Source organism: Carassius auratus, chromosome 50 (assembly GCF_003368295.1).
Source record: "Carassius auratus strain Wakin chromosome 50, ASM336829v1, whole genome shotgun sequence".
In the NCBI taxonomy this organism is placed as follows: domain Eukaryota; kingdom Metazoa; phylum Chordata; class Actinopteri; order Cypriniformes; family Cyprinidae; genus Carassius; species Carassius auratus.
Window position 1 is genome coordinate 3,606,497 of NC_039292.1, and position 20,658 is coordinate 3,627,154.

At 37.3% G+C, this 20,658-nt stretch overlaps 1 protein-coding gene and 1 pseudogene across 3 annotated transcripts; both read left to right on the top strand.

Annotated features, from left to right (window-relative positions):
- Positions 1–732: 732 nt before the first annotated feature.
- LOC113066676 (protein regulator of cytokinesis 1-like) lies at positions 733–8,844 on the top strand. Of its 3 annotated transcripts, XM_026238627.1 has the most exons (15): positions 733–840; positions 1,389–1,521; positions 1,601–1,723; positions 1,830–2,063; positions 3,073–3,243; positions 3,738–3,893; positions 3,974–4,121; positions 5,178–5,314; positions 5,606–5,701; positions 5,781–5,927; positions 6,019–6,132; positions 6,512–6,610; positions 6,691–6,849; positions 6,934–6,962; positions 8,378–8,844. In XM_026238627.1, exons 1-15 carry the CDS (start codon positions 830–832, stop codon positions 8,424–8,426), a joined length of 1,806 nt encoding a protein of 601 aa, XP_026094412.1. In that variant the 5' UTR covers positions 733–829; the 3' UTR covers positions 8,427–8,844. The 3 variants fall into 3 exon arrangements, with proteins under 3 accessions (XP_026094412.1, XP_026094413.1, XP_026094414.1); XM_026238628.1 differs by lacking the exon at positions 6,934–6,962; XM_026238629.1 differs by lacking the exons at positions 6,691–6,849; positions 6,934–6,962 and having other exon boundaries at positions 734–840.
- A 967-nt stretch (positions 8,845–9,811) lies between these two features.
- LOC113066382 (synaptotagmin-12-like) lies at positions 9,812–15,001 on the top strand (annotated as a pseudogene).
- Positions 15,002–20,658: the final 5,657 nt, after the last annotated feature.

Below are 20,658 nucleotides of genomic sequence, written 5' to 3' on the forward strand. Positions count from 1 at the left end.
AATTTCATTGCATTCATTATTATATTGATTCCACATGATTAACGGTAGATCGGATTTTTTAATGACAGATGTTAATAGTTGATGACAGAATCGTAGATCAAAATTCATCATTATGCTGATTAATCATCTAGTAAACAAAAATAATAATACAAATATTGTTGATTGTCAAACATTAGCCTATCACCAATTATTAAACTCACCAACAGAAAAATAAATAAACCTCTGATCTGATTGCGATATTTCAGTCAGTCTGTTTCCCTGACCCTGATGCTGTCTTTGTTTATTTCTTCTTTATTTTATTTACAATACATTTTTATCTATTACATTTTTTTTTTAATTTAAATTAAAATATAAATATATATATATATATATTTAAATCTCAAATTATTAAACCAAAATAAACTCATCACATGCTACTGAAAAGTTTAAAAGGGTCTATTTGCCTTGATACATTTACATTTAAAAAAATAATCAATCAATCACGATGTGATTACATTCTTTTCTGCTGAATAATGGTTCCGAACTAAACGTGACGACACATTCCATTGATCAGCCCAGCCAGTTAAACTGGTCAATCAGCTGGCTTGAGTTGTCAGCCAATCAGTGCGCTTGAATAGTACCTTTTATGTCCGTCAGCCTATCAGCGAGCAGGATGAAGATGCCGAGCTTGGTCTCGGCCAATCAGAGACCAGAGGCGTTTTAATGCGGCGTTTGAATTTTAAACCAAAGGTTTCAAAGCTAGCGTCTAGTAACGATCGTAAAATAAAGTTCAAAAGTAGAATTTAAAGATTGTGTAAAACTCACCGGAGAAACGCGGCGGAAGGACAGGATGAGGAAGAGGTAAGAGAAAGTTTAGAAGTCTAAAGATTTGTTTATGTATAGATTAGTGTATGCATTGTGCTAGTGTGTTAGCTTCAGTTTTTCGATTCTAATGTTTTAGTAAAAATGGTTTTTATGTTAAAAATGGTCGCTATTTTCGTGATTTGTTTATTTTTAGGATGGATTTAGCATTAGTATGTAAGTTCTGAAAATACTGCGATTTATAAACCCTCATCTTTAACAAGCCGTTTTCCAGAAATATTAATGCTAATCAATAATTATGCTATTAGTGGTATTATTATTCAACAATCCAGACAGCAATCAGTAATGCTGCACATTTATTGATCATTTAGTTATGACTTATGTTATATTGATTCATTAAGAAGTATAATTGTCTATAATGCTGTTGATTTGATTATTAATACATAAGACAAATACTAAAAAAAGGCTAGCTCATTTTACTATACTGTTTAATATACAACACTGTCTGATATCTGAGTCTTTAAATGATATCTAAGATAACAAAACTTGAGCATGTATTCATTAAATCTGAATGTGTGTAATTTCAGTGAGATCCACGCTGCAGAGTCTGTATCATGTCTGAACCAGGCTCTGAACGAGCTGAAGGACATCTGGGAGGAGATTGGGATCCCGGAGGACCAGAGGCTGCAGCGCACCGATGCCGTTCACATGCACATCAAGGTCAGTTCAGGTCATCTGCCTTGCTCATTGACTGGAGAATAGAGACGCCGGTTCAATGTGGAAATCTTTGCAATTGCAGAACCTGCTGGACATGATGATCGCTGAGGAGGAGGGCTTGAAGAAGCGCTTGCTGAGCAGCATCGAAACATGCCGAAAAGAGCTGAGCAGCCTGTGTAATGAACTTCAGGTGGAGGACTGTCAGGTGAGTCACTAGATGGATAACGGGATAGTAACAGCCTTTTCCCTTTTAACTTCTGGATGTTTTGTAAAGCCAGCCAATCAGATTGGAGATATTGTGTGCTTGGCAGGAGGAAGAAGGTCTGACGATGCTGCAGTTAGAGAAGGATCTCCGTACACAGGTCAGGATGATGCTAAAAGAGAAAAGTGCTCGTCAAAGCGAGCTGAAATCTCTGATTCAGCACGATCAAGATCTGTGTGACATCCTGTGTGATGACCTCTTCCCCATCCATCCCGAACGAGTGCCGTCACAACAGCAGCTGCAGAACTACAGACAACACATCAACGCCCGCAACCAGGAGAAGGTCAAACACACACTAACACACTTGCACAGCTGTCTGGCTTTCTGTCTTTAGTGTTTTTTTTTTTTTAGTACCGGTATGTGAAATAGTATTGACATACCAAGTTGAATATATTTGAAATGTATGTGGTTTTTAAATTTCCGATTATTCAATAATCAATTCATATTAAAGTCACAGTTTATATATACATTACCGGTGAAAAAGTCTGGAATAATTGTTTATTTTAATATTTTTAAAAGAGGTCTCTAATGATTACCAAGACAGCATTTATTTGGACAAAATCACAGTAAAAACATGAAAATAGCTGTTTTTCTTCCACTCTATTAATTAAAGAAATCAGGATATATACCAGCTGTCAAAATTCGGGAACAATTAAGATTTATTAATGATTTTGAAAATACTCATGCCAAGCAAGGCTGCATTTATTTGATCAAAAATACAATAACACAGTAATACACTGAAATATTGTTATAATTTAAAATTAGTTTTATATAAGAAAGTAATTAATTTCTGTTTTGCAATACTCAATTTTCAGCATCATTCCTCCAGGCTTCAGTGTCACATGATCTTTCAGAAATCAGTCTAATATGCTGATGTTTTTTTTTTTTTTTTTTTCAATGTTGAAAACAGATGTGCTGCCTAATGTTTTTTTTTTAATGATAGACCACGATTCAGATGTTTGGGTAAATTAAGATGTATAAAAAGAAAGAAATACTTTTATTCAGCAAGGATGCATTTAATTGATCAAAAGTGACAGTAAAGACCTTTATGATGTTACAAAAGGTTTCAAATAAATGCTGTTTATTAAGCTTTCTATTCATTTAAAGAATTATGTGGAAAAACATTTCAGTTTAAGTAAAAACCACTTATTAAAATAAGAGCACCAATAATTGAGCAGCATATCAGTATATTAGAATAATTTCTGAAGGATGAATAGAGTGCTAGTTTGCTTCTCTGCATATGAAAGTATTTCCAGATTGGTTACAGGAAGCGTGCTTGTGCGTGTTCACAGGAGCGTCGTCATGCCGAGTTTGTGGAAATGAAGCGTCAAATCACAGTGTTGATGGAGGATTTGGAACAGCATCCAGACACCTCCTTTGAGAAAGACGCCGTGTGTGAAGATGAAGACGCTTTCTGCCTTTCTGTGGAAAACCTCAGCTCGCTGAAAGTTTTACTGCACCAGGTACACACACACTTCACACACTTCTTTTTAGTTGTTAGTTGTAACCCAAATCCTGTCAACTAAAATGAGAAACAAAGCTGGAGAATCTAGGTCCAACTTAAACCATCAAATTAAAAACGATGAACCCTCTCACAGTATTATTTATTTACTTGCATATTTATTAAGCAAGGATGCATTTAATTAAAAGTAGCAAAGCCATTTATATTGTTCTAAAAAAATTATAAAATAAATGCAGTTTTTTGGAACTCCGTTCAATCCTGAAATTATGCATCATGATTTCCAAAAAATAATTTATAAAATTTTATAAGAAGAATTTTTTCTTAATGTTAGATTGATTTCTGAAGGATCATGTGACACTGAAGACTTGAGTAATGATGCTGAAAAATCAGCTTTGCATCATGGTATCATTACATCAACGATCATTTTTGATGTCAGTGTTTTGTTTTTCAGCAGGTGAGATGTCACGGAGTAATGGTGTGTGTGTTGTATTTCAGCTGGAGAGCCGTAAAGCTGAAAGTGAAGCGCTGTGTGTGTCCATCCGTGGTCGTATTGCGGAGCTGTGGGAGATGTTGCAGGTTCCTGAGGAAGAAAGAGAGGGAGAGAGTCTCACGCAGAACACCCACACTAGCACAAAGAGCAGACTGAACGCAGTAAGTACACGCACCCGTCACTAAACTAGGTCACGTTGTTTCTGCTGGAGTTCTAAACCATCCCAAACACTCTCTCACAGCTGCAGGCAGAGCTTCAGCGACTGGAGGAGCTCAAAAATAAAAACATTGAGCATGTTCTTCACACAATCCGATCGGAGATTGCCAAGTTTTGGGAGAAATGTTACTACAGCCCAGAGCAGAGACAAGCCTTCACTCCCTACCACAGTGGTATGCTAACAGCTAGTTTCTTGACTAAATCCCAATTTGCATACTTCAGAGTAGAGAACACTTGACTTTAGAATGTAGTTTTGAAGGTATCATTTAAGGAACATTTAACCAAAAAATGAACTCGCCCTACGACCATCCAAGATGTTGATAGTTTTGGAGAAATTTAGCATTACATCGCTTGCTCCTCAATGGATCCTCTACAGTTGAATGGGTGCCGTCAGAATGAGAGTCCAGACAGCTAGTAAAACATCACCGTAATCCACAGCACTCCAGTCCATCAGTTCACATCTTGTGAAGTGAAAAGCTGCGTGTTTGTAGGAAACAAATTCATCAAGGCATTTTAACTTGAAACTGGCACTTATGGCCAAAATATGAGTCCATAAAGCATAATACGCTTCCTCCAGTGTAAAAAGTCCATCCCTTGTTGTCATCTGACATCAAATACTCTGAAATATATATATATTTTGGAGGTATTTTGAACATGTTCACATGAATACTTAGCATGATTCTGCTTCAGACGAAATGACTTTTTCACTGGAGAAAGCAATATTATAAATAGAGGACTTGTATTTTTACCAGAAGCAACGGTTTGAAGTTAAAATGTCTTCATGGATTTGTTTGTTACAAAGAGATTTTAACTTCACAAGACAGTAATTGATGGACTGGAGTCTTGTGGATTATTGTGATGTTTTTATCAGCTGTTTGGACACTCATTCTGACGGCACCCATTCACTGCAGAGGATCCATTGGTGAGACCGTGATGAAATGCTTCATTTCTCCAAGAAACTGACTCCTCTACCTCTTGGATGAATTAAGCAATTTTTCATATTGCATTATATTTATGGTTTGTGGATAATATCAGCCCAAAAAACATGGATGCATACTTCAAAAAACTAGAAATACAATGCAGTTTATGTACCTAGACAATGAGAGCTAATCTTATTCTAGCATATCGATCAAATTAGTACTAGTTTTATGCAACTTGGAATTAAGCATTGAGTAATAGTGTTTAAAATGTCTTTGCTGGGATTTGATGTAGTTGTTTTGTGCTGTTAGATGATCTGGATGAGGAGGTGTTGCGTGAACACGAGCTGGAGTTGGAACGACTGAAGCAGGATTATGCCGAGCACAGAGAGCTGTATGACGCCGTTTTCACCTGGAGCAGCAACTGGACTCTCTATCAGGAGCTGGAGGTGATGAATCGATCATAAGAGACACTAAAAGTGGGACTTGAGGCACACTCGTACACTTAAACTTTAGTCCAAGTCAGCAAAACTACAAGTACATTACTTGCTTTAAACTCGATCTAAAATATCATTTTTAGAAATGTTAAAATAGCTGAGAATAGATGCGTGATGTTTTGCATGTTCTGAGAAATGGAGCCATGGTTTCAAAACCTGTGTGTAAGCATTTTTATTTATTTTTTTAAACTGCAAAGATGTTTGTGAAATTCAGTCTAATCATGGTTGGTCGTCTTTCTCCAGAAAAAAGCCACGGACCCATCTCGCTTCAACAACAGAGGAGGAAACCTGCTGAAGGAGGAGAAACAGAGAGTCGACCTGCAGAAGAGTTTGCCGAAGGTTGGAGCCGCTCTTTAAGTGAACTCTGACGTTTGTTTGACTGGAATGGCTTGTAAGCTCATGTTCTCTGATTGGACAGCTGGAGAAGAGTCTGAAGGCTCAGATTGACCAATGGGAAGCGATTCATTGTAAAGAGTTCCGTGTGAACGGGCAGCCGTTCCTGCAGTATGTAGAAGACCAGTGGAACCGACACCACATGGAGAAAGAGAGAGAAAAACAGGAACGGGTATGAACACCACCTTTTCTTGAAATTACTACTTCGGAATTAAATTTTATTTTAGAGAATTAGTTTCTGACATGAGGTTTGTGCTGTGCAGCAAATGAAGAAAATGAAGCAGACGGAGGAAGATCTGCTGTACGGCACCATCATCAGAACCCCAACCAAGAGAAGACACGCCGCCGGGACCCCCACACCTGGGAAAACACGGAAGGTACCCTCGACCAGTACGACTTTACCAATGCCCTGATGCCAGTGTCAATAGCATCAATATAAAATAATGTAACATATTGCAGTATAAGTTTATAATCATAGCAGATGTACACTACACTAAGGTCTGGTTTCACAGACAGGGTTTAGATTAAGCCAGAATTAGGTATCTTTTATAAGCATGCCTTGGAAAATAACATTACTCGTGTGCATCTTGAGACAAAACAACGGCCCTGACATATTTTAAGATCAGTCAGTGCAAGTTTCTTTTGGTTTAGTCTTTTCTGTTAAACCGGGAGTATATGTACCCAAAAAAAAAAGTTATTACACAAACCTATATTAAACAAAACTGTATATAATTAAATGTATTTATTTATTTTTAGCTGACCTCCTCCTCTAGCTTGTATAGCTCCACCCCAAACACAACTCTCCGTTCCATATGCTCCTCCCCTTCTTTTAGACCGCCCCTTTCCTCCAGCAAGGTGAGTTATGCTGTTTAAACCTGTTATTATATATTAATTTATATTCTTATCATTGAAAATGTAAACGGCTTGGCCACTAGTTGAGTGCACGGACGCCTGCCCATGGCCGAACCCCTCGCTGTTTGGAGAGGAACAAGGAGAATATTCCCCATCTGAGCGGAGCTCTGCGCACGATGGCCAACAGCCCTCAGAGAAATTACTCCATTACTTCTGTGGCCTCCTCCTACTCTGAGTTTGCGGTACGTTCATTATCCTGCAGTTAGCAGTCTAGACTCCCAGGCAGCCATAATGTAATCAAGTGATAATTCTGCCTTCTGTTATAGAAGGACTCTGAATCCACTGCAGCGTCCAGGTCTGTAAATCGAAAAGCTTCACACTAACACACACTCTTCTCGTCTAACTCGACTAACGGAGGAGGGTCTGTGTTTTTGTGCGCGCGCGCTTTCAGCTTCTAACAGTGAAATGAGCATTTGGAGATCAAAACACAACTAAAATACAATGTGCTGTTTTTAAAGGACCCTATGAAATCATAATTGTAGGTGTGACATTTAAAAAGTGGTTAAAAATGGCAAACTGACAATTATTTCATTGGGGCTTTAAGGATATGAAAGTTTTTCTGTCAGTATTGGTCGCTTGGATCCACAGATTTGAATTATTTATCTGCTGTAAACACACACTCACTGATATTCCTTTGACCATTTACAGTGGGGCTCGAAAGTTTGGGCACCCCTTGCAGAATCTGTGAAAATGTGAACGATTTTCAAAAAAATAACTCAATTATTAAAAAAGGTTCAAACATTCACAGACGCTCCAGATGGAAACAATTTTTGGAATTTGAAGATCAAGGTAAATTGTACTTAATTTGTGTTCCGGGAAACATACAAGTATCTTCTGTTGCTTACGAAGGGCAGAACTAAATGGGAAAAAATTATATTTCAGCAAAATAAGAAAGATTTGGCCATCTTTAGTGTTCAAAAGTTTTCACCCCCCAGCTCTTAATGCATCTTGTTTCCTTCTGAAGCATCAGTGAATCTTTTAACCTTTTTTAAATAGTTGTGTTTGAGTCCCTCAAATGTCCTCAGTGTGATAAGGTGCATCTCAAAATCATACAGTCACTGCTGGAAAGGGTTCAAATATGCAAAAGATGCTGGAAAACTGAAGAATCTGCAGGAACTGAAGGATTTTTCTAAAGAACAGTTCTCAGTTTAACTGTTCAGAACAAACAAGGGACTCATGCACAACCATCACAAAACAGAAAGACAGTCGTGTATCATCTAGATAACCGCACAGAGTATTAAGAACCGAGGGTTCCTAAACTTTTGAATGGGGTTATTTTAATTTCAGCAATTTATTCTTGTCTTGTGGACTAAATGTAAACATCTTTTATGTAACCTCTTACTCAGGACAGTACTAAATAAAATAAAAAATAACATGCATTTATTATGATCTCTTATTTTTTGAAAATTATTCACATTTTCACAGATTCTGCAAGGGGTGCTCAAACTTTCGAGCACCTCTGTAAGCTTTCTAGAAAAGATGAACCTTGCAGTGGGATTTATTTCATGCTAAAATGAAAACTCTCCCTCGAGGTGTTCCTAACTGAACACCTGCTGGTAGCCATTAAATTCCAAAACCACTGTTTGATTGTAAACATTGTTCATTTTAGGGTGAACTGTCCCTTTAAGATGGGTGAAAGATGCATAAACATGAAGGGGTGTGGTCTGTCTAATGGTAATCTGACTTCATATTTGTGTGTGTTGACTACAGCGGGAGCTCTCAAACGCTTCTAAATCCAACGTCAAGGCTGGAGTTCTGAACTCTACCATCACACGATGATCAACGATGGACTGATGGGCATCAATGAAGACAAAAAAAACTTTTATGGAGACAGTGAATGTAAATCGTTTTGACTTGAAGAATTGTAAATATTTTAGTTTTGCTTTTTACAATTTTTTTTTCTTATTTAATTTTCCTTTTAAGAGTTTTAAACAAGTGTTTCTGTCTTTGAGCTTGACTTCACTTGCAGTTTTTATGAAACTAACACTGATCTTAGGCCTCTGAGATGGGTTTTTATCTTTTATACTCTAAAATCACGATGGCATTTAGATTAATTTCAGTTTTTTTTCTCTCTCTAATTGCACAGCACACTAAGTTTATTTAGTTAGCATCTCTCCTCTGAAATTGCTGCTACTGTTGTGGTTGGCATCTTGTAAATAAATGTTTGTTTTCATGGGGACATTTTGTACTTTTGGAAGTTTTTTAATTTTATTTTTTAGTATGGATGAGAATTAATACTGGATGAATACTAAATGTATTTAATTTTATTTCTATTATTCAAAAGGTTTGCCTGAACAATTATCTTAAACAGCTGTTGAGCTGAAGATACACAACAAAAATTTAAATAGGAGTTTTTGACCCATAGTATCTGACCAATCCAAGACCTCTAGGAGTTGAGTTTCTATATAAAATAAACATCATTATTATTATAACTTATAAAATGCTTATGCTACCATTTTATTAAAAAAAAAAAAAAAAAGTGAAATGTTTTCAGTTATGTACACTTATGGGTTTGAGATGCTCAGGTACTATGATACTACATTGTTTTTTTTTTTTTTTTTTTTGGGACAAGTAGCATTATTTGAAGGCATCTATCTATCCATTATTCTATCTGTGGTTCTAACATTTTTGCCAACAAAATAATACCATATAAAATTAATGTTAAGTTAAGAGTACTAAAACAATGTTTTCAGGACTAATATTTCTTTGTTTATATAAATAAAGTTAATTTAAGATATTTAACTGCAATATTTGTTAGAACAGTGTGACAATTTACCCCATTTAGTGACGCCATTGGGGCAAGTTGTCACAAAAAGCACAAAGCTTTTATCAAACTTTTGTTCAAAACATTGTATTTCATGGGTAATACCTGTGGAAATGTTCAATAGCATGTTGTAGCCACGACTTCGTGTGCCTAAATCAGCCCTGAGAAATATTTAGTGTGACAACTAGCCTCTACTCCCTTATTCTCGTGTGTGTGTGTTGGTGCTGAAGTTGCAATGCAGGGGTGGGACTCCTGTACTCAGATCTTCATCAAACGAAGAGGAAAACACAGACTCACTTTAGATCGGAGCTAAACCCGCGCGCGCGTCAGAAGCGATCGGTTCCTGCGCGAGTATCTGACGCTGTAATGCGCGTTAGTTGATGGACGAAAGTGTGCGCGTGCAGGAGAGGGAGAAACCGACACTGCTGAAGAAGGTAAGAGCATACGCAAGTAAGCCCTCATATTTCACGTGCATGCTGCAAGTGTATGCACATGACTATATATATATATATATATATATATATATATATATATATATGCTGATTCTCTCATACAGTCATTTATTTCCTTTTTAGTATATTTCAGGCACATGCGCTGCAGAATTATTGTCATGCGTTTTCTGCCTGTTGGTTTTGGTTCGATGTGGAACTGAAAGTTCAGGCCCGTTCAGGTGCTGATGCAGTGCGCGTGCCCGCGGCTCGGGTGGTTGTCATAGTGATCGTGATGCTCTCTTTCTCCAGGCAGCTTCTGTCTTCGCTTGTGTTACAGTGAAAGTGTTATTCTGGAGATTAAAAGCACTCTTGATTTATTAGCGTTCGCTCTCTTCAGTCCTACCTGAGAGTAGCTGACAGTGCAGACTGGAGCCTCTCCATCCGCTTCTGATCACTGACACTATATCATCTGCTCTGAATGCAGCGCTGTCCGCTGAAAACAATCATGTCTGAATGATTAGCGCGTGTTTCGCGGTCACGCGCACGCACGCTCGCTCGGTTTGGAGTTCAAGGGACTGATTCCAGCGCTTGTTGGTGGAGAGTGGCTTTAGAAGAAAATCCATTTGTTTTCAATGTTTTTAGAATCAGATTAAATGCTTTTTCCAGTGTATTAACTTTGAGTTTAGCCTTTCATGGAAGATACAGATCTTTAAAGGGATATTTTACCAAAAATACAATTGCCATTATTTTATGTGAATTTATTTTCTTCCATAGTATACACAAAATGAGACTCAATGTAAAATGTTCTCTCTTTTTTTCATTAATAAGTGAATTGTTTAAACTGAAATGAAATGCTTATTTTAAACTGGTCTTTGGTTTTCACTAGTAATTATTATTTACCTATTCTGTTTATTATATACTTATTCAAAAAAAATTTTTTAATTAGGCTCAAAATCAGGCTATACATACACATATATATAATTAAATTATATTAAATAATAAAAAGCGTTAAAAATATAAATATAGTGTAAATAATATCAATAATATTAGTCATATTTAATAATAGTATTAAACGATAATATATAAATATATTGGTGCTTTTTAATAATTGAAGGCTGAAAATGAATGACAATGAAGACTGAAAAAAACTATAATAGTATATAAACATTAAAATAACTGCTCGAGGGTGAGTAAATAATGACAGAACTTGATATTTTTGGGAAAAAATACACTTAAAAATGACACTTAACAAATTAACTAAATTTTAAACAAAATTTTTAATGATAACTGAAAATATTAAAAATCTAATCAATTAAACTTACAATATTAAAATAAAGAGTACTAAAATAACTGCCCGAGGGTGAGTAAATAATGACAGAACTTTCATTTTTGGCTGAACAATACTGCTAGACCTAAATGTCTGCTGGATAAATATACAACCACTTCAATCTTATTTCACTAATGGCATCATAAATGGTAAGGGAATCCATCACTGCTTTTATACATGACTTTAAAGGAAACGAACCAAAACGAACTGAAGAAAGCAAGTTTGGATTTCTGCTCCGTGATTCATTGTTTATCAGTAAGATGGTTTACAGCTCACAAGTCATTGTGCCATTTGGGGCATTATTTTGGGATATTGGCGTCCAGACAGAATCACTGATCCAAGTGTGTGTGTCCATCTGTGATCCCGTAGTCATTACAGACGATACACAGAGCTGCTGCTGATATTCCTGACAGCGCCTTCAACACCTATTCATTTGACCGCAGACATGTGAAACCCATAATGCCCTGAACCCTGCGAGTGCATCTGTGAGTGCACCTCCGAAGCTTTAATTGCCCTGTTGTCATAATCTACAGAAATCTCTGCTCCCGCTGTTTCCGTCAGATGATTACCCACAAGTCTCGGCGTGACTCATAGCATAAACACCTCTCCCTCTCTTTGGACTTAACTACATTTTTTTCTGTCTCAAGTGTCTTTTCTCAGATTTGAAAAATCAGATTATGATTTATAACAGTTTACCATAGTAATCATAGATTCTACCAAAAATACCCACTGCAGTTCACTTCCTATAATAAAATTATTTAACATCACCACTCTCATCAAAAAAGAAATGAAAAAGAGAGAAAGATTATGAAATATAATAATTCCACTTGCAATAAGTACCAAAGTAATACTATAAAAATAATCAAACAAATTATTATACATTTATAAATACCATTAAAATGTTTTGGGCATTTATATACCATATATATATATATATATATATATATATATATATATATATATATATATATATATATTTATTTTTTTTTTCTTTCTTTTTTATTCTTAATTAGTTTTATTATTTTTAGTGTACTTTTATCGTTTTGATTAGTTTTTGTTTTGTTTAATATTTTTTTTTAATGTAGGCTCAGTAGTTTAAGTTAGTCTACAAGGCAGCATTTCTAATTTTAATGTAATGTTTTTAAATGTAAGTGTTTCATCTAATATTTAGATTTTATTTTATTTTTACTTCATTTAAATTAACAAAAAATATTTTTAATGGTTTCCGTTTTAGTTAACAATACCAATACTGTCTTATATGGATAGAGGTCAGCCAATCAGAGCAGAGCTCATATAAATAAAATTTACAAAAACATTAAGCTTAATTCTAAGGATCTTTAAAAGGGTGTAACATAAATTAAAATAAAATGAAAACATATCCTTTCTTCTTTGATCCCCAGCTGGCATTTAATATCTTCAGTAATAATAAAACATCTCTGTCTGTCATTTTCTTCTGCAGGTCCAGAGAAATGCCTTCACCGTGGTGTTTGACGAGCGCTTCTCTATTCCATTGGCTTCAGTCTGCGATTCTCCACCTTTGGTGTGGATTCAGATGAACGGAGCACCAGTGCTGGAGTGGCAGAACTCAAACTGTCGGATCTGGACCTGATGGTCCGGCCGTCTAACACCTGGCTCTACCTGCAGGACATCAACAAGGTACATCAAACCTGAACGCTCCATTCTGAGAAAAAAATGGAAACGTCAATAAAAAAAAGTGTGATCTATTCTACAGTGTCCTCACTATATGAAATCTGTCTTCTCTAATACTGCTAGGGTGTTGCTAGGGTACCCGGGGTGGTTGCTAAGGTGTTATATGGTTGCTAGGGTACCCGGGTTAGATATTTAATGCCAGATTTGTATTTTCTATATGTAGCAATAAGAAGTTAGCCTGACTACGTCAGACTTCCTACTTCCGCTCAATTTCATTTCACTTCTGTACTCAGTCTGATACAGCGTCAGAGCTTTCTGTTTGCCACCGGTCTGGAAACAGCCGGGCCAATCAACGAACAGAGGGCGGGCTGAGAGCCGTGACGTAGATGCTTAGCGCCGAGTTTTACATTGTAGGTTAGAGAAATCGAAAACCGAAATGACCGCGGAAATGGGAAACGAGACACGGGTTGCAATTCGCTCTGTTATGGAGAACATTCAACTCTTTTTCAAACTGCAAAAGTCGTTTACAGCCATGTTCACTCCGGTATTTCGCTCGCATCATCATGTGTTAACAACAGGTTTACAGTGGAAGTTCAATCATAGATTTGACTTCGATGCATGATGTCTGTGCTTCGATGCGGCTGTACAGGCGCATAACATACGTCATAACTAAACGTAATCTGATTGGCTACGGGTAACCAATGATTTTAAACTTCAGACAAGCGCCTCCTAGCGAGAGAGAAAACACTTCTCTATTATGCCATTCCAGACTCTGTCTACGAAGCAAAGTGAAGTAGCAGAGTCTGGTATTACCAGGCTAATAAGAAATCCAGTTCTTGCTGAATCATTTTGTTCAGTTCACAGAAACTGTTAAAAAAAATGGATTCACTTGATGAAGGTTTTCTGTTTCTCAGGCTGTGGATGCTGTCAGTGAGATCCTGTTGTCTCTCAGTTATTTGCCAACTGCAGAACGTCTCACTGTGGTCATTGCCAAAGCCAAGAGCCTGGTCTGGACTAACAGAAAGACAACAGCAGGTATAAAGCTGAGCTAGATGCTCCTGAAACAATATTTATATCCACTGATTATCGGTTACAGTTAGTATTAAGGATAAAATAATTGGAATTGGAATGGTGTTCCAGAAATTGAATCAAGGTACATCTCCTACTTTGGAAAACGCAATGTGCGAAAACCATATACTGAATTTTGTCTGTTTCCATGTGAACAGATCCCTTTGTAAAGGTGTACCTGCTCCAGGACGGCAGGAAGATCAGCAAAAGAAGACATCCGTAAAAAGAGATGATACTAATCCAATCTTCAATGAGGCTATGATCTTCTCAGTGCCAGCCATTGTCCTGCAGGTGACAACACTTGTCTGTCTTTGTCTCCGTCTGTCTGTCTGTCTGTCTGTGTCTGTGTCTGTGTCTGTCTGTGTCTGTCTCTGTCTTTCTGTGTCTGCCTCTGTCTCTCTTTCTGTCTCTGTCTGTCTGTCTGCCTGTCTGTCTGTCTCTGTGTATGTGTGTGTGTGTGTGTGTGTGTGTGTGTGTGTGTCTCTGTCTGTTTGCCTCTGTGTCTGTCTCTGTCTGTCAGTGTCTGTCTCTGTCTCTCTGTGTATGTCTCTGGCTGTCTGTATCTCTCTCTCTGTGTCTGTCTGTCTGTCTGTGTTTGTGTCTGCCTCTCCGTGTCTGTCTCTGTCTCTGTGTCTGTCTGTCTGTCTGTCTGTCTGTGTTTGTGTCTGTCTCTCTGTGTCTGTCTCTGTCTGTCTGTCTGTGTTTGTGTCTGTCTCTCTGTGTCTGTCTCTGTCTGTCTGTCTGTGTTTGTGTCTGTCTCTCTGTGTCTGTCTCTGTCTGTCTGTCTGTGTTTGTAAGGTTGATTGGTGTTTTTTCAGGATCTCTCTCTGAGAGTGACGGTTGCTGAGAGCACAGAAGACGGCCGTGGTGAAAACGTGGGTCATGTGATCATCGGACCTGAGGCCAGTGGAATGGGAATAACTCACTGGAACCAGATGCTGGTGACTCTGCGGAAACCAGTTTCAATGTGGCACCCGCTCCGGAGGACCTAAGTCCTTGAGTCCTGACCCCTGACCTCTGACTCCTGTCTGCATGGTGCCTGCTGTCTAACTATCCTAACAGTAAAGACACAGAATATGAAGAGAAAATCATTGTGTCTCCGCTACCCTGAGGATGGATGGAACTGTAATGAGAGAAAGGCAGCTCAGGATGTAAGGGTCTGTAAGGGTCTTTGAAATCCAGGTTTTCTTATCCAGGTTGTCTTAATTTCTACATCTGATTACAGGGTGCCTGGTTGTGTGCTGCAGCCTTTGCGTGGAATGTAAAATGTGTCAGAAATTGTAGCCACATTCTGTTTTACTAAAAAGGAAAGCATGTAAAAGAATATTTATTATTATTATTATTATTATTATTGGAAGTTTTAATAAACTTATTTTTCTTATTTTCCTCTGCTTAAATATTTAAATAAGAAATATAAGGCATAACAACAACCTTGGGACTTCCTGTCCTTTTTCTCAGGCAAGTGCAATGACGCTTATTAGCCTAATAGTGGCGCCTTTGAGCCACATCACGTATATGTTTTTTTATTTTTAGTCCTCCAGTTTATTTTAGGAAATATGTGTAAATTTAAAGTACCACATTTATTTATTTATTTTGACTAATGCATTTTACCAGTGGGGAGCGTGCAAGTATCTTATAATATAAGTCATGGGGAAGTTGCTAAAAACAGTAGTCTTTTAATAGTTACCTCTTATGTTTTGTATAGCAATGTGATTGCTAGATACTCTGAATAGTAATAACATTATGCATTAATTAAATAAATCATACATTTTTTACAACTAAACTTAAACGAATGAATTTTATGTGACCAGTTTCTCAAGTTTAGACTGCAGTTCAGAACATTATTGATTTATATATTATTTAGACAAGATATACATTTGAATTACTTTGTATTTATAACATGCATATTACAGCACAATGTATTTCTCATTTCACAAGAGAACCATTCTTCTCTGCCATTCAGTGTGTCAAAATGAAAGAAAGCACTTTTTGATCAAGAGTATATTTGTTGTTGGACTTCAAAAATAGTTGTTAAATTAACCTTAGTACATTAAAATCATATATGTATTTTATAAGTATCTACAAAACAGTAACCGTTACTGGATTTCTGAAAAATAGAGCATAACCTCTTACTTTATTTAATCACAGGAAGCTGCACTTTGTAGTTTTGTACTTTGTAATGCATTACCCCAACACTGTATAAAATACACACATTCATCAAACTGGAATATGTATAAATTAATGTATATTTCCTTTCACAGTTTTCTTTGGTACGAGAAAAAATCAAAAAATGTTTAAACTGCCGCAATAATTAAATATTTTGATGACATAATGTAAAAATTAATACCAAAATATATGAATCACATCCTCCTAAACACCTCAAATGTTTTATAGAATGAATATCAGATTTGAGCTTTTTGCAGTCAGTTGATTTGATGAAGTGCTGCAAATGCTGTGATTCGTTTTTACTACTAACAATATTTTAAGCTTGTCAACATTAAACTTCATTCTGTGCCAAATTCACCCGAATAGAAGCAATATTCTCATTTGCAGTGTACATCTAATGTTGGTGAACTTTAAAAGATTTAAAGAATGATTAAACATAACTTTACAATGCATGCACGTGTACTGTAGGACATATTGCAATCAAATAAATTATTTCAATAAAAATACTTTATGTGGTTTGTTTCATATGAAGTCAATTGTTATTTTTGTGTTTGAGATGTGGGAGAAAAGTAAATTAGTGGTTTCAAATATGAAATTTAATTGTAAGCTTGGTGAACAGTTTTGGAGGATTTGATGCTTCCCATCATCAATACAACAATGGCCAGCATCTCATCTATGGCTTTAATCAGGGGTGGATCTAGAAAAATATTGATGGGGTGGCGAGAAGGGGGCAGGAATTTTTGAGGGGTGGCAACATATGGCAGACGTATATATACTGAATTTAGTCACAGTTATCACAGTTTGATGATAAATATATGTGCACACTACAAAATGACACAGGCTGCCATTTACAAATTTAATCTCATGCAATCAATGTCTTGCATTTGAAACAGTTCATATAAGGAATAAGTGACCATACCCCATAAGCACCACCACACTCACTAATGCATACAGTATGGATCGACATGTAATCAAGAACATTATAAAAGGTTAATCGTTATCAATATGTCAATTTATTATAAGAAACACAAGACTTTAACAGCCAATGACATTTACAGATGGGGAGACTCAACTGAATTTCTACTGTTAGTGTAAATCACCATCTAACTCAACCAGTCAAGAGCTACATTTAGCCTTAGATGTTATATGAATTTGGTCCCTGAAGCATAGGTTTTATTAGCTTACAATAATAATAAATAAATAAACATTATAGTTACAAATACAAATGTACTTTTAGAAATTGTTTTTGAAAAATATGGTGTTATTGTTTTGGCAAGCTTAAATTAAAACTTCTAAGAAAACTTGGTTTATTTTTGTAAGGGTTGTGATATGCACGTTTTTTTGTTGAAGAAATTATAAAGGATGTGTCATCTATAGCAAAAAGGTGTCCAAAAATCAAAGATTAAGTGAATATTTAAATGAAATGTTTGGTCAGTAGCCTAAACAAGGATTTGATTGTCCTGTAAGTGTAACAGCAGCAATCACATGGCATTTGTAATAACATGTACATAAATTGTTTATTTTGTATTTGCATACATTATGTATTGTAACAGTGTTGTAATTAACCAATCATTATTGCCTCATTATTTTTTTATATAATGCATTTTAAAGTCATTTTAAAGGCTATTGATGGCTTAGGTCTGTTTTTATAGCAACAACAAAAAAAAATATTACAGTATATTAATACTGGGATCGCGAATCATTTGAGTCAGTTATGGGGATCGCGAATCATTTGAGTCAGTTCGGGAGTTCGGAGCGGGATCGCGAATCATTTGAGTCAGTTATGGGGATCGCGAATCATTTGAGTCAGTTCGGAGGAGGTTCGCGAATCATTTGAGTCAGTTTGGGGATCGTAAATCATTTGAATCAGTTCGGGAGTTCGCAGCGGCTTCGCTGATCATTTGAATCAATTCGAGAGTTCGAAGCGGGTTCGCGAATCATTTGAGTCAGTTCAGAAGTTCGGAGCGGGATCGCGAATCATTTGAGTCAGTTATGGGGATCGCGAATCATTTGAGTCAGTTCGGGAGTTCGAAGCGGGTTCGCGAATCGAATCATTTGAGTCAGTTCGGGAGTTCGGAGCGGGATCGATAATCATTTGAATCAGTTCGGGAGTTCGTAGCGGGTTCGCGAATCATTTGAGTCAGTTATGGGGATCGCGAATCATATGAGTCAGTTCGGGAGTTCGGAGCGGGTTCGCGAATCATTGGAGTCAGTTGGGGATCGCAAATCATTTGAATCAGTTCGGGAGTTCGGAGCAGCTTCGCGGATCATTTGAATCAATTCGAGAGTTCGAAGCGGGTTCGCGAATCGAATCATTTGAGTCAGTTCGGGAGTTCGGAGCGGGATCGATAATCATTTGAATCAGTTCGGGAGTTCGTAGCGGGTTCGCGAATTTTTTAATTCAGTTCGGGAGTTCAAAGCAGGTTCGCGAATCATTTGAATCAGTTCGGGAGTTCGTAGCGGGTTCGCGAATTTTTTGAGTCAGTTTGGGGATCGCAAATCATTTGAATCAGTTCGGGAGTTCGGAGCGGGATCACGAATCATGAAAGATTCGGGCTCGTAAATTTTAAAATTGGCCGAAACCTTTCATTCGTTGCAACCAAGATCTGGGTCCAAGTGCAGGGAAGAGACACTTCATTATAACAAGAACAAACGAGAACTAAAAGGCCAACAGGGCAAAAACAAAACCAAAACGAATCACAGGGACAAGCCGGAACACGAGCACGAGAAACACAGGTAATCAACATAGACATTACAATATAGACAGGCAGAGTGGTGGGTGAGACTAAACTTTATACTCGTGAACAAATAGGGAACAGCTGTGTGAGTGAGTATGTGCACAGGTGTACAGAGTGAATGTGAGTAGGTGAAGGTGATGAGTCCGGGAGAAAGGAAGTGGTGCCCTCTGGTGGTGAGAGGGAGGACCACCGGGTCCGGACTCATGACACATTATCCTTGTAACAAGTATATAAGTCCAGTTAACCATAAAGCCCCGTTCACACCAAGAACGATAACTATAAAGATAACGATATTAGCGTCCACACCAGCGAAAGATATCGTCTGTTTATTCTGAGCGCACGTGCGTCTGCCGCTTTAAATCCTCGAGCTCTTAGCAGGGTGGATTCTGATCGGATGTCAATGTTTGTATCGTTCATCAGCTGGAAATAAAATCGTTCTGAAAATGATTCCAAAGATACTGTTTCTCTATGCCTTTATCGTTATAGTTGTAGTGTGGACTCTGCTATTCTTTAAACGATTTTTAGAACTATATATTTATCGTTATCTTTATAGTTATCGTGCTTGGTGTGAACGGGCCTTAAGAATCTATTACACATGTATTCTATTTTGGTTACTATTCTAAACAATTATAGCTTCAAATATCAACTTCCCTTTTTTCTTGTGTTCCACCAGCTATATTTCCTTTTGTAAGGTTCTTTTTCATTCTGATATTTCTGACCATAAGGAGTTTGATGATGTCTTAAAGTTTATATGTATTATGGGTTAATAAAATACTATATCCACAAATTTAGATACCTAAGATTTAAACCTAGCTGCAAAATATTTGCTTCTGATCTACATTTATTATTATTATAATCACTTAAAAGATTATCATTTAAACAAAAAACTAAGACAGTGTGGTGCCCCTGGGTACTATACCTCAAAAGCCATACCTCCAACTACCATATTTTTCGGACTATAAGTCGCACCTAAGTATAAGTCGCATCAGTCCAAAAATACGTCATGACAAGGAAAAAAACAAGTCACACTGGACTATAACTGTGCGTTCACACTGCCGGGGTCAAGAGCGTCAAAGCGGCCGGAAGTCAATCATTTTCAATGTAAGCCGGCGTCGAGCAGCGGCGAGGAGCGGCACGGCGTGACTTGGCCGTTGAGAGCGTCGAGGAGAGTTGAAATCAAGGCAACTTTATGGTAATGAGCTATGACGCGGTTGGGCAGCAACCAATCGGAACGTAGAAGTCCACTGCTTGAGAGGATTCCAGAGAACGCAGCTCCGACCATTAGTTCCCAAGCACAATGGAGGACAGGTTGATTATTGCTGTTTCAAGTTTGTAATAATCTATGAGGTGTCCCTGTTTGCGTACAGGGACATAAAAAATAAATTAAAAGTGATATGTTGACCAAGGTGTCTGAGATTTGTTAATTTTAAGTAAAGGATCTTAATATTTCGTCCACAACAATATGTAATGAGGTTAACTTATAACGTTACCCTCCTTGTGGTTAGTCTGCACGAGATCAACAAGCTTGTTTGCTTTGCGGCCACTTTAAATACAAAATAAGCATTCGATCTACGTCAGAGCGTCTGAGCGCTCTCGAATCTTTCTGCAGCGTCGTGAGCAGAGCGGCAAGAGCGATTTTTGACGCTCTCGACGCCGGCGGTGTGAACGTACAGTAAGTCGCATTTATTTAGAACCAAGAACCAAGAGAAAACATCACCGTCTCCAGCCGCGAGAGGGCGCTCTATGTTTTCAATGGTAGACTACAGGAGCACTGAGCAGCATAGAGCGCCCTCTCGCGGCTGTAGAAGGTAATGTTTTAACTTTAACTTCAATGGTAAACAGGGAGA

Excerpts from the sequence above, each read along its gene's own strand:
- LOC113066676 (XM_026238627.1), top strand. Across the intron at positions 5,315-5,605 it reads CTCTCTATCAGGAGCTGGAG|AAAAAAGCCACGGACCCATC; the intron begins GTGATGAATCGA and ends GTCTTTCTCCAG. Across the intron at positions 6,850-6,933 it reads CCTCCTACTCTGAGTTTGCG|AAGGACTCTGAATCCACTGC; the intron begins GTACGTTCATTA and ends CTTCTGTTATAG.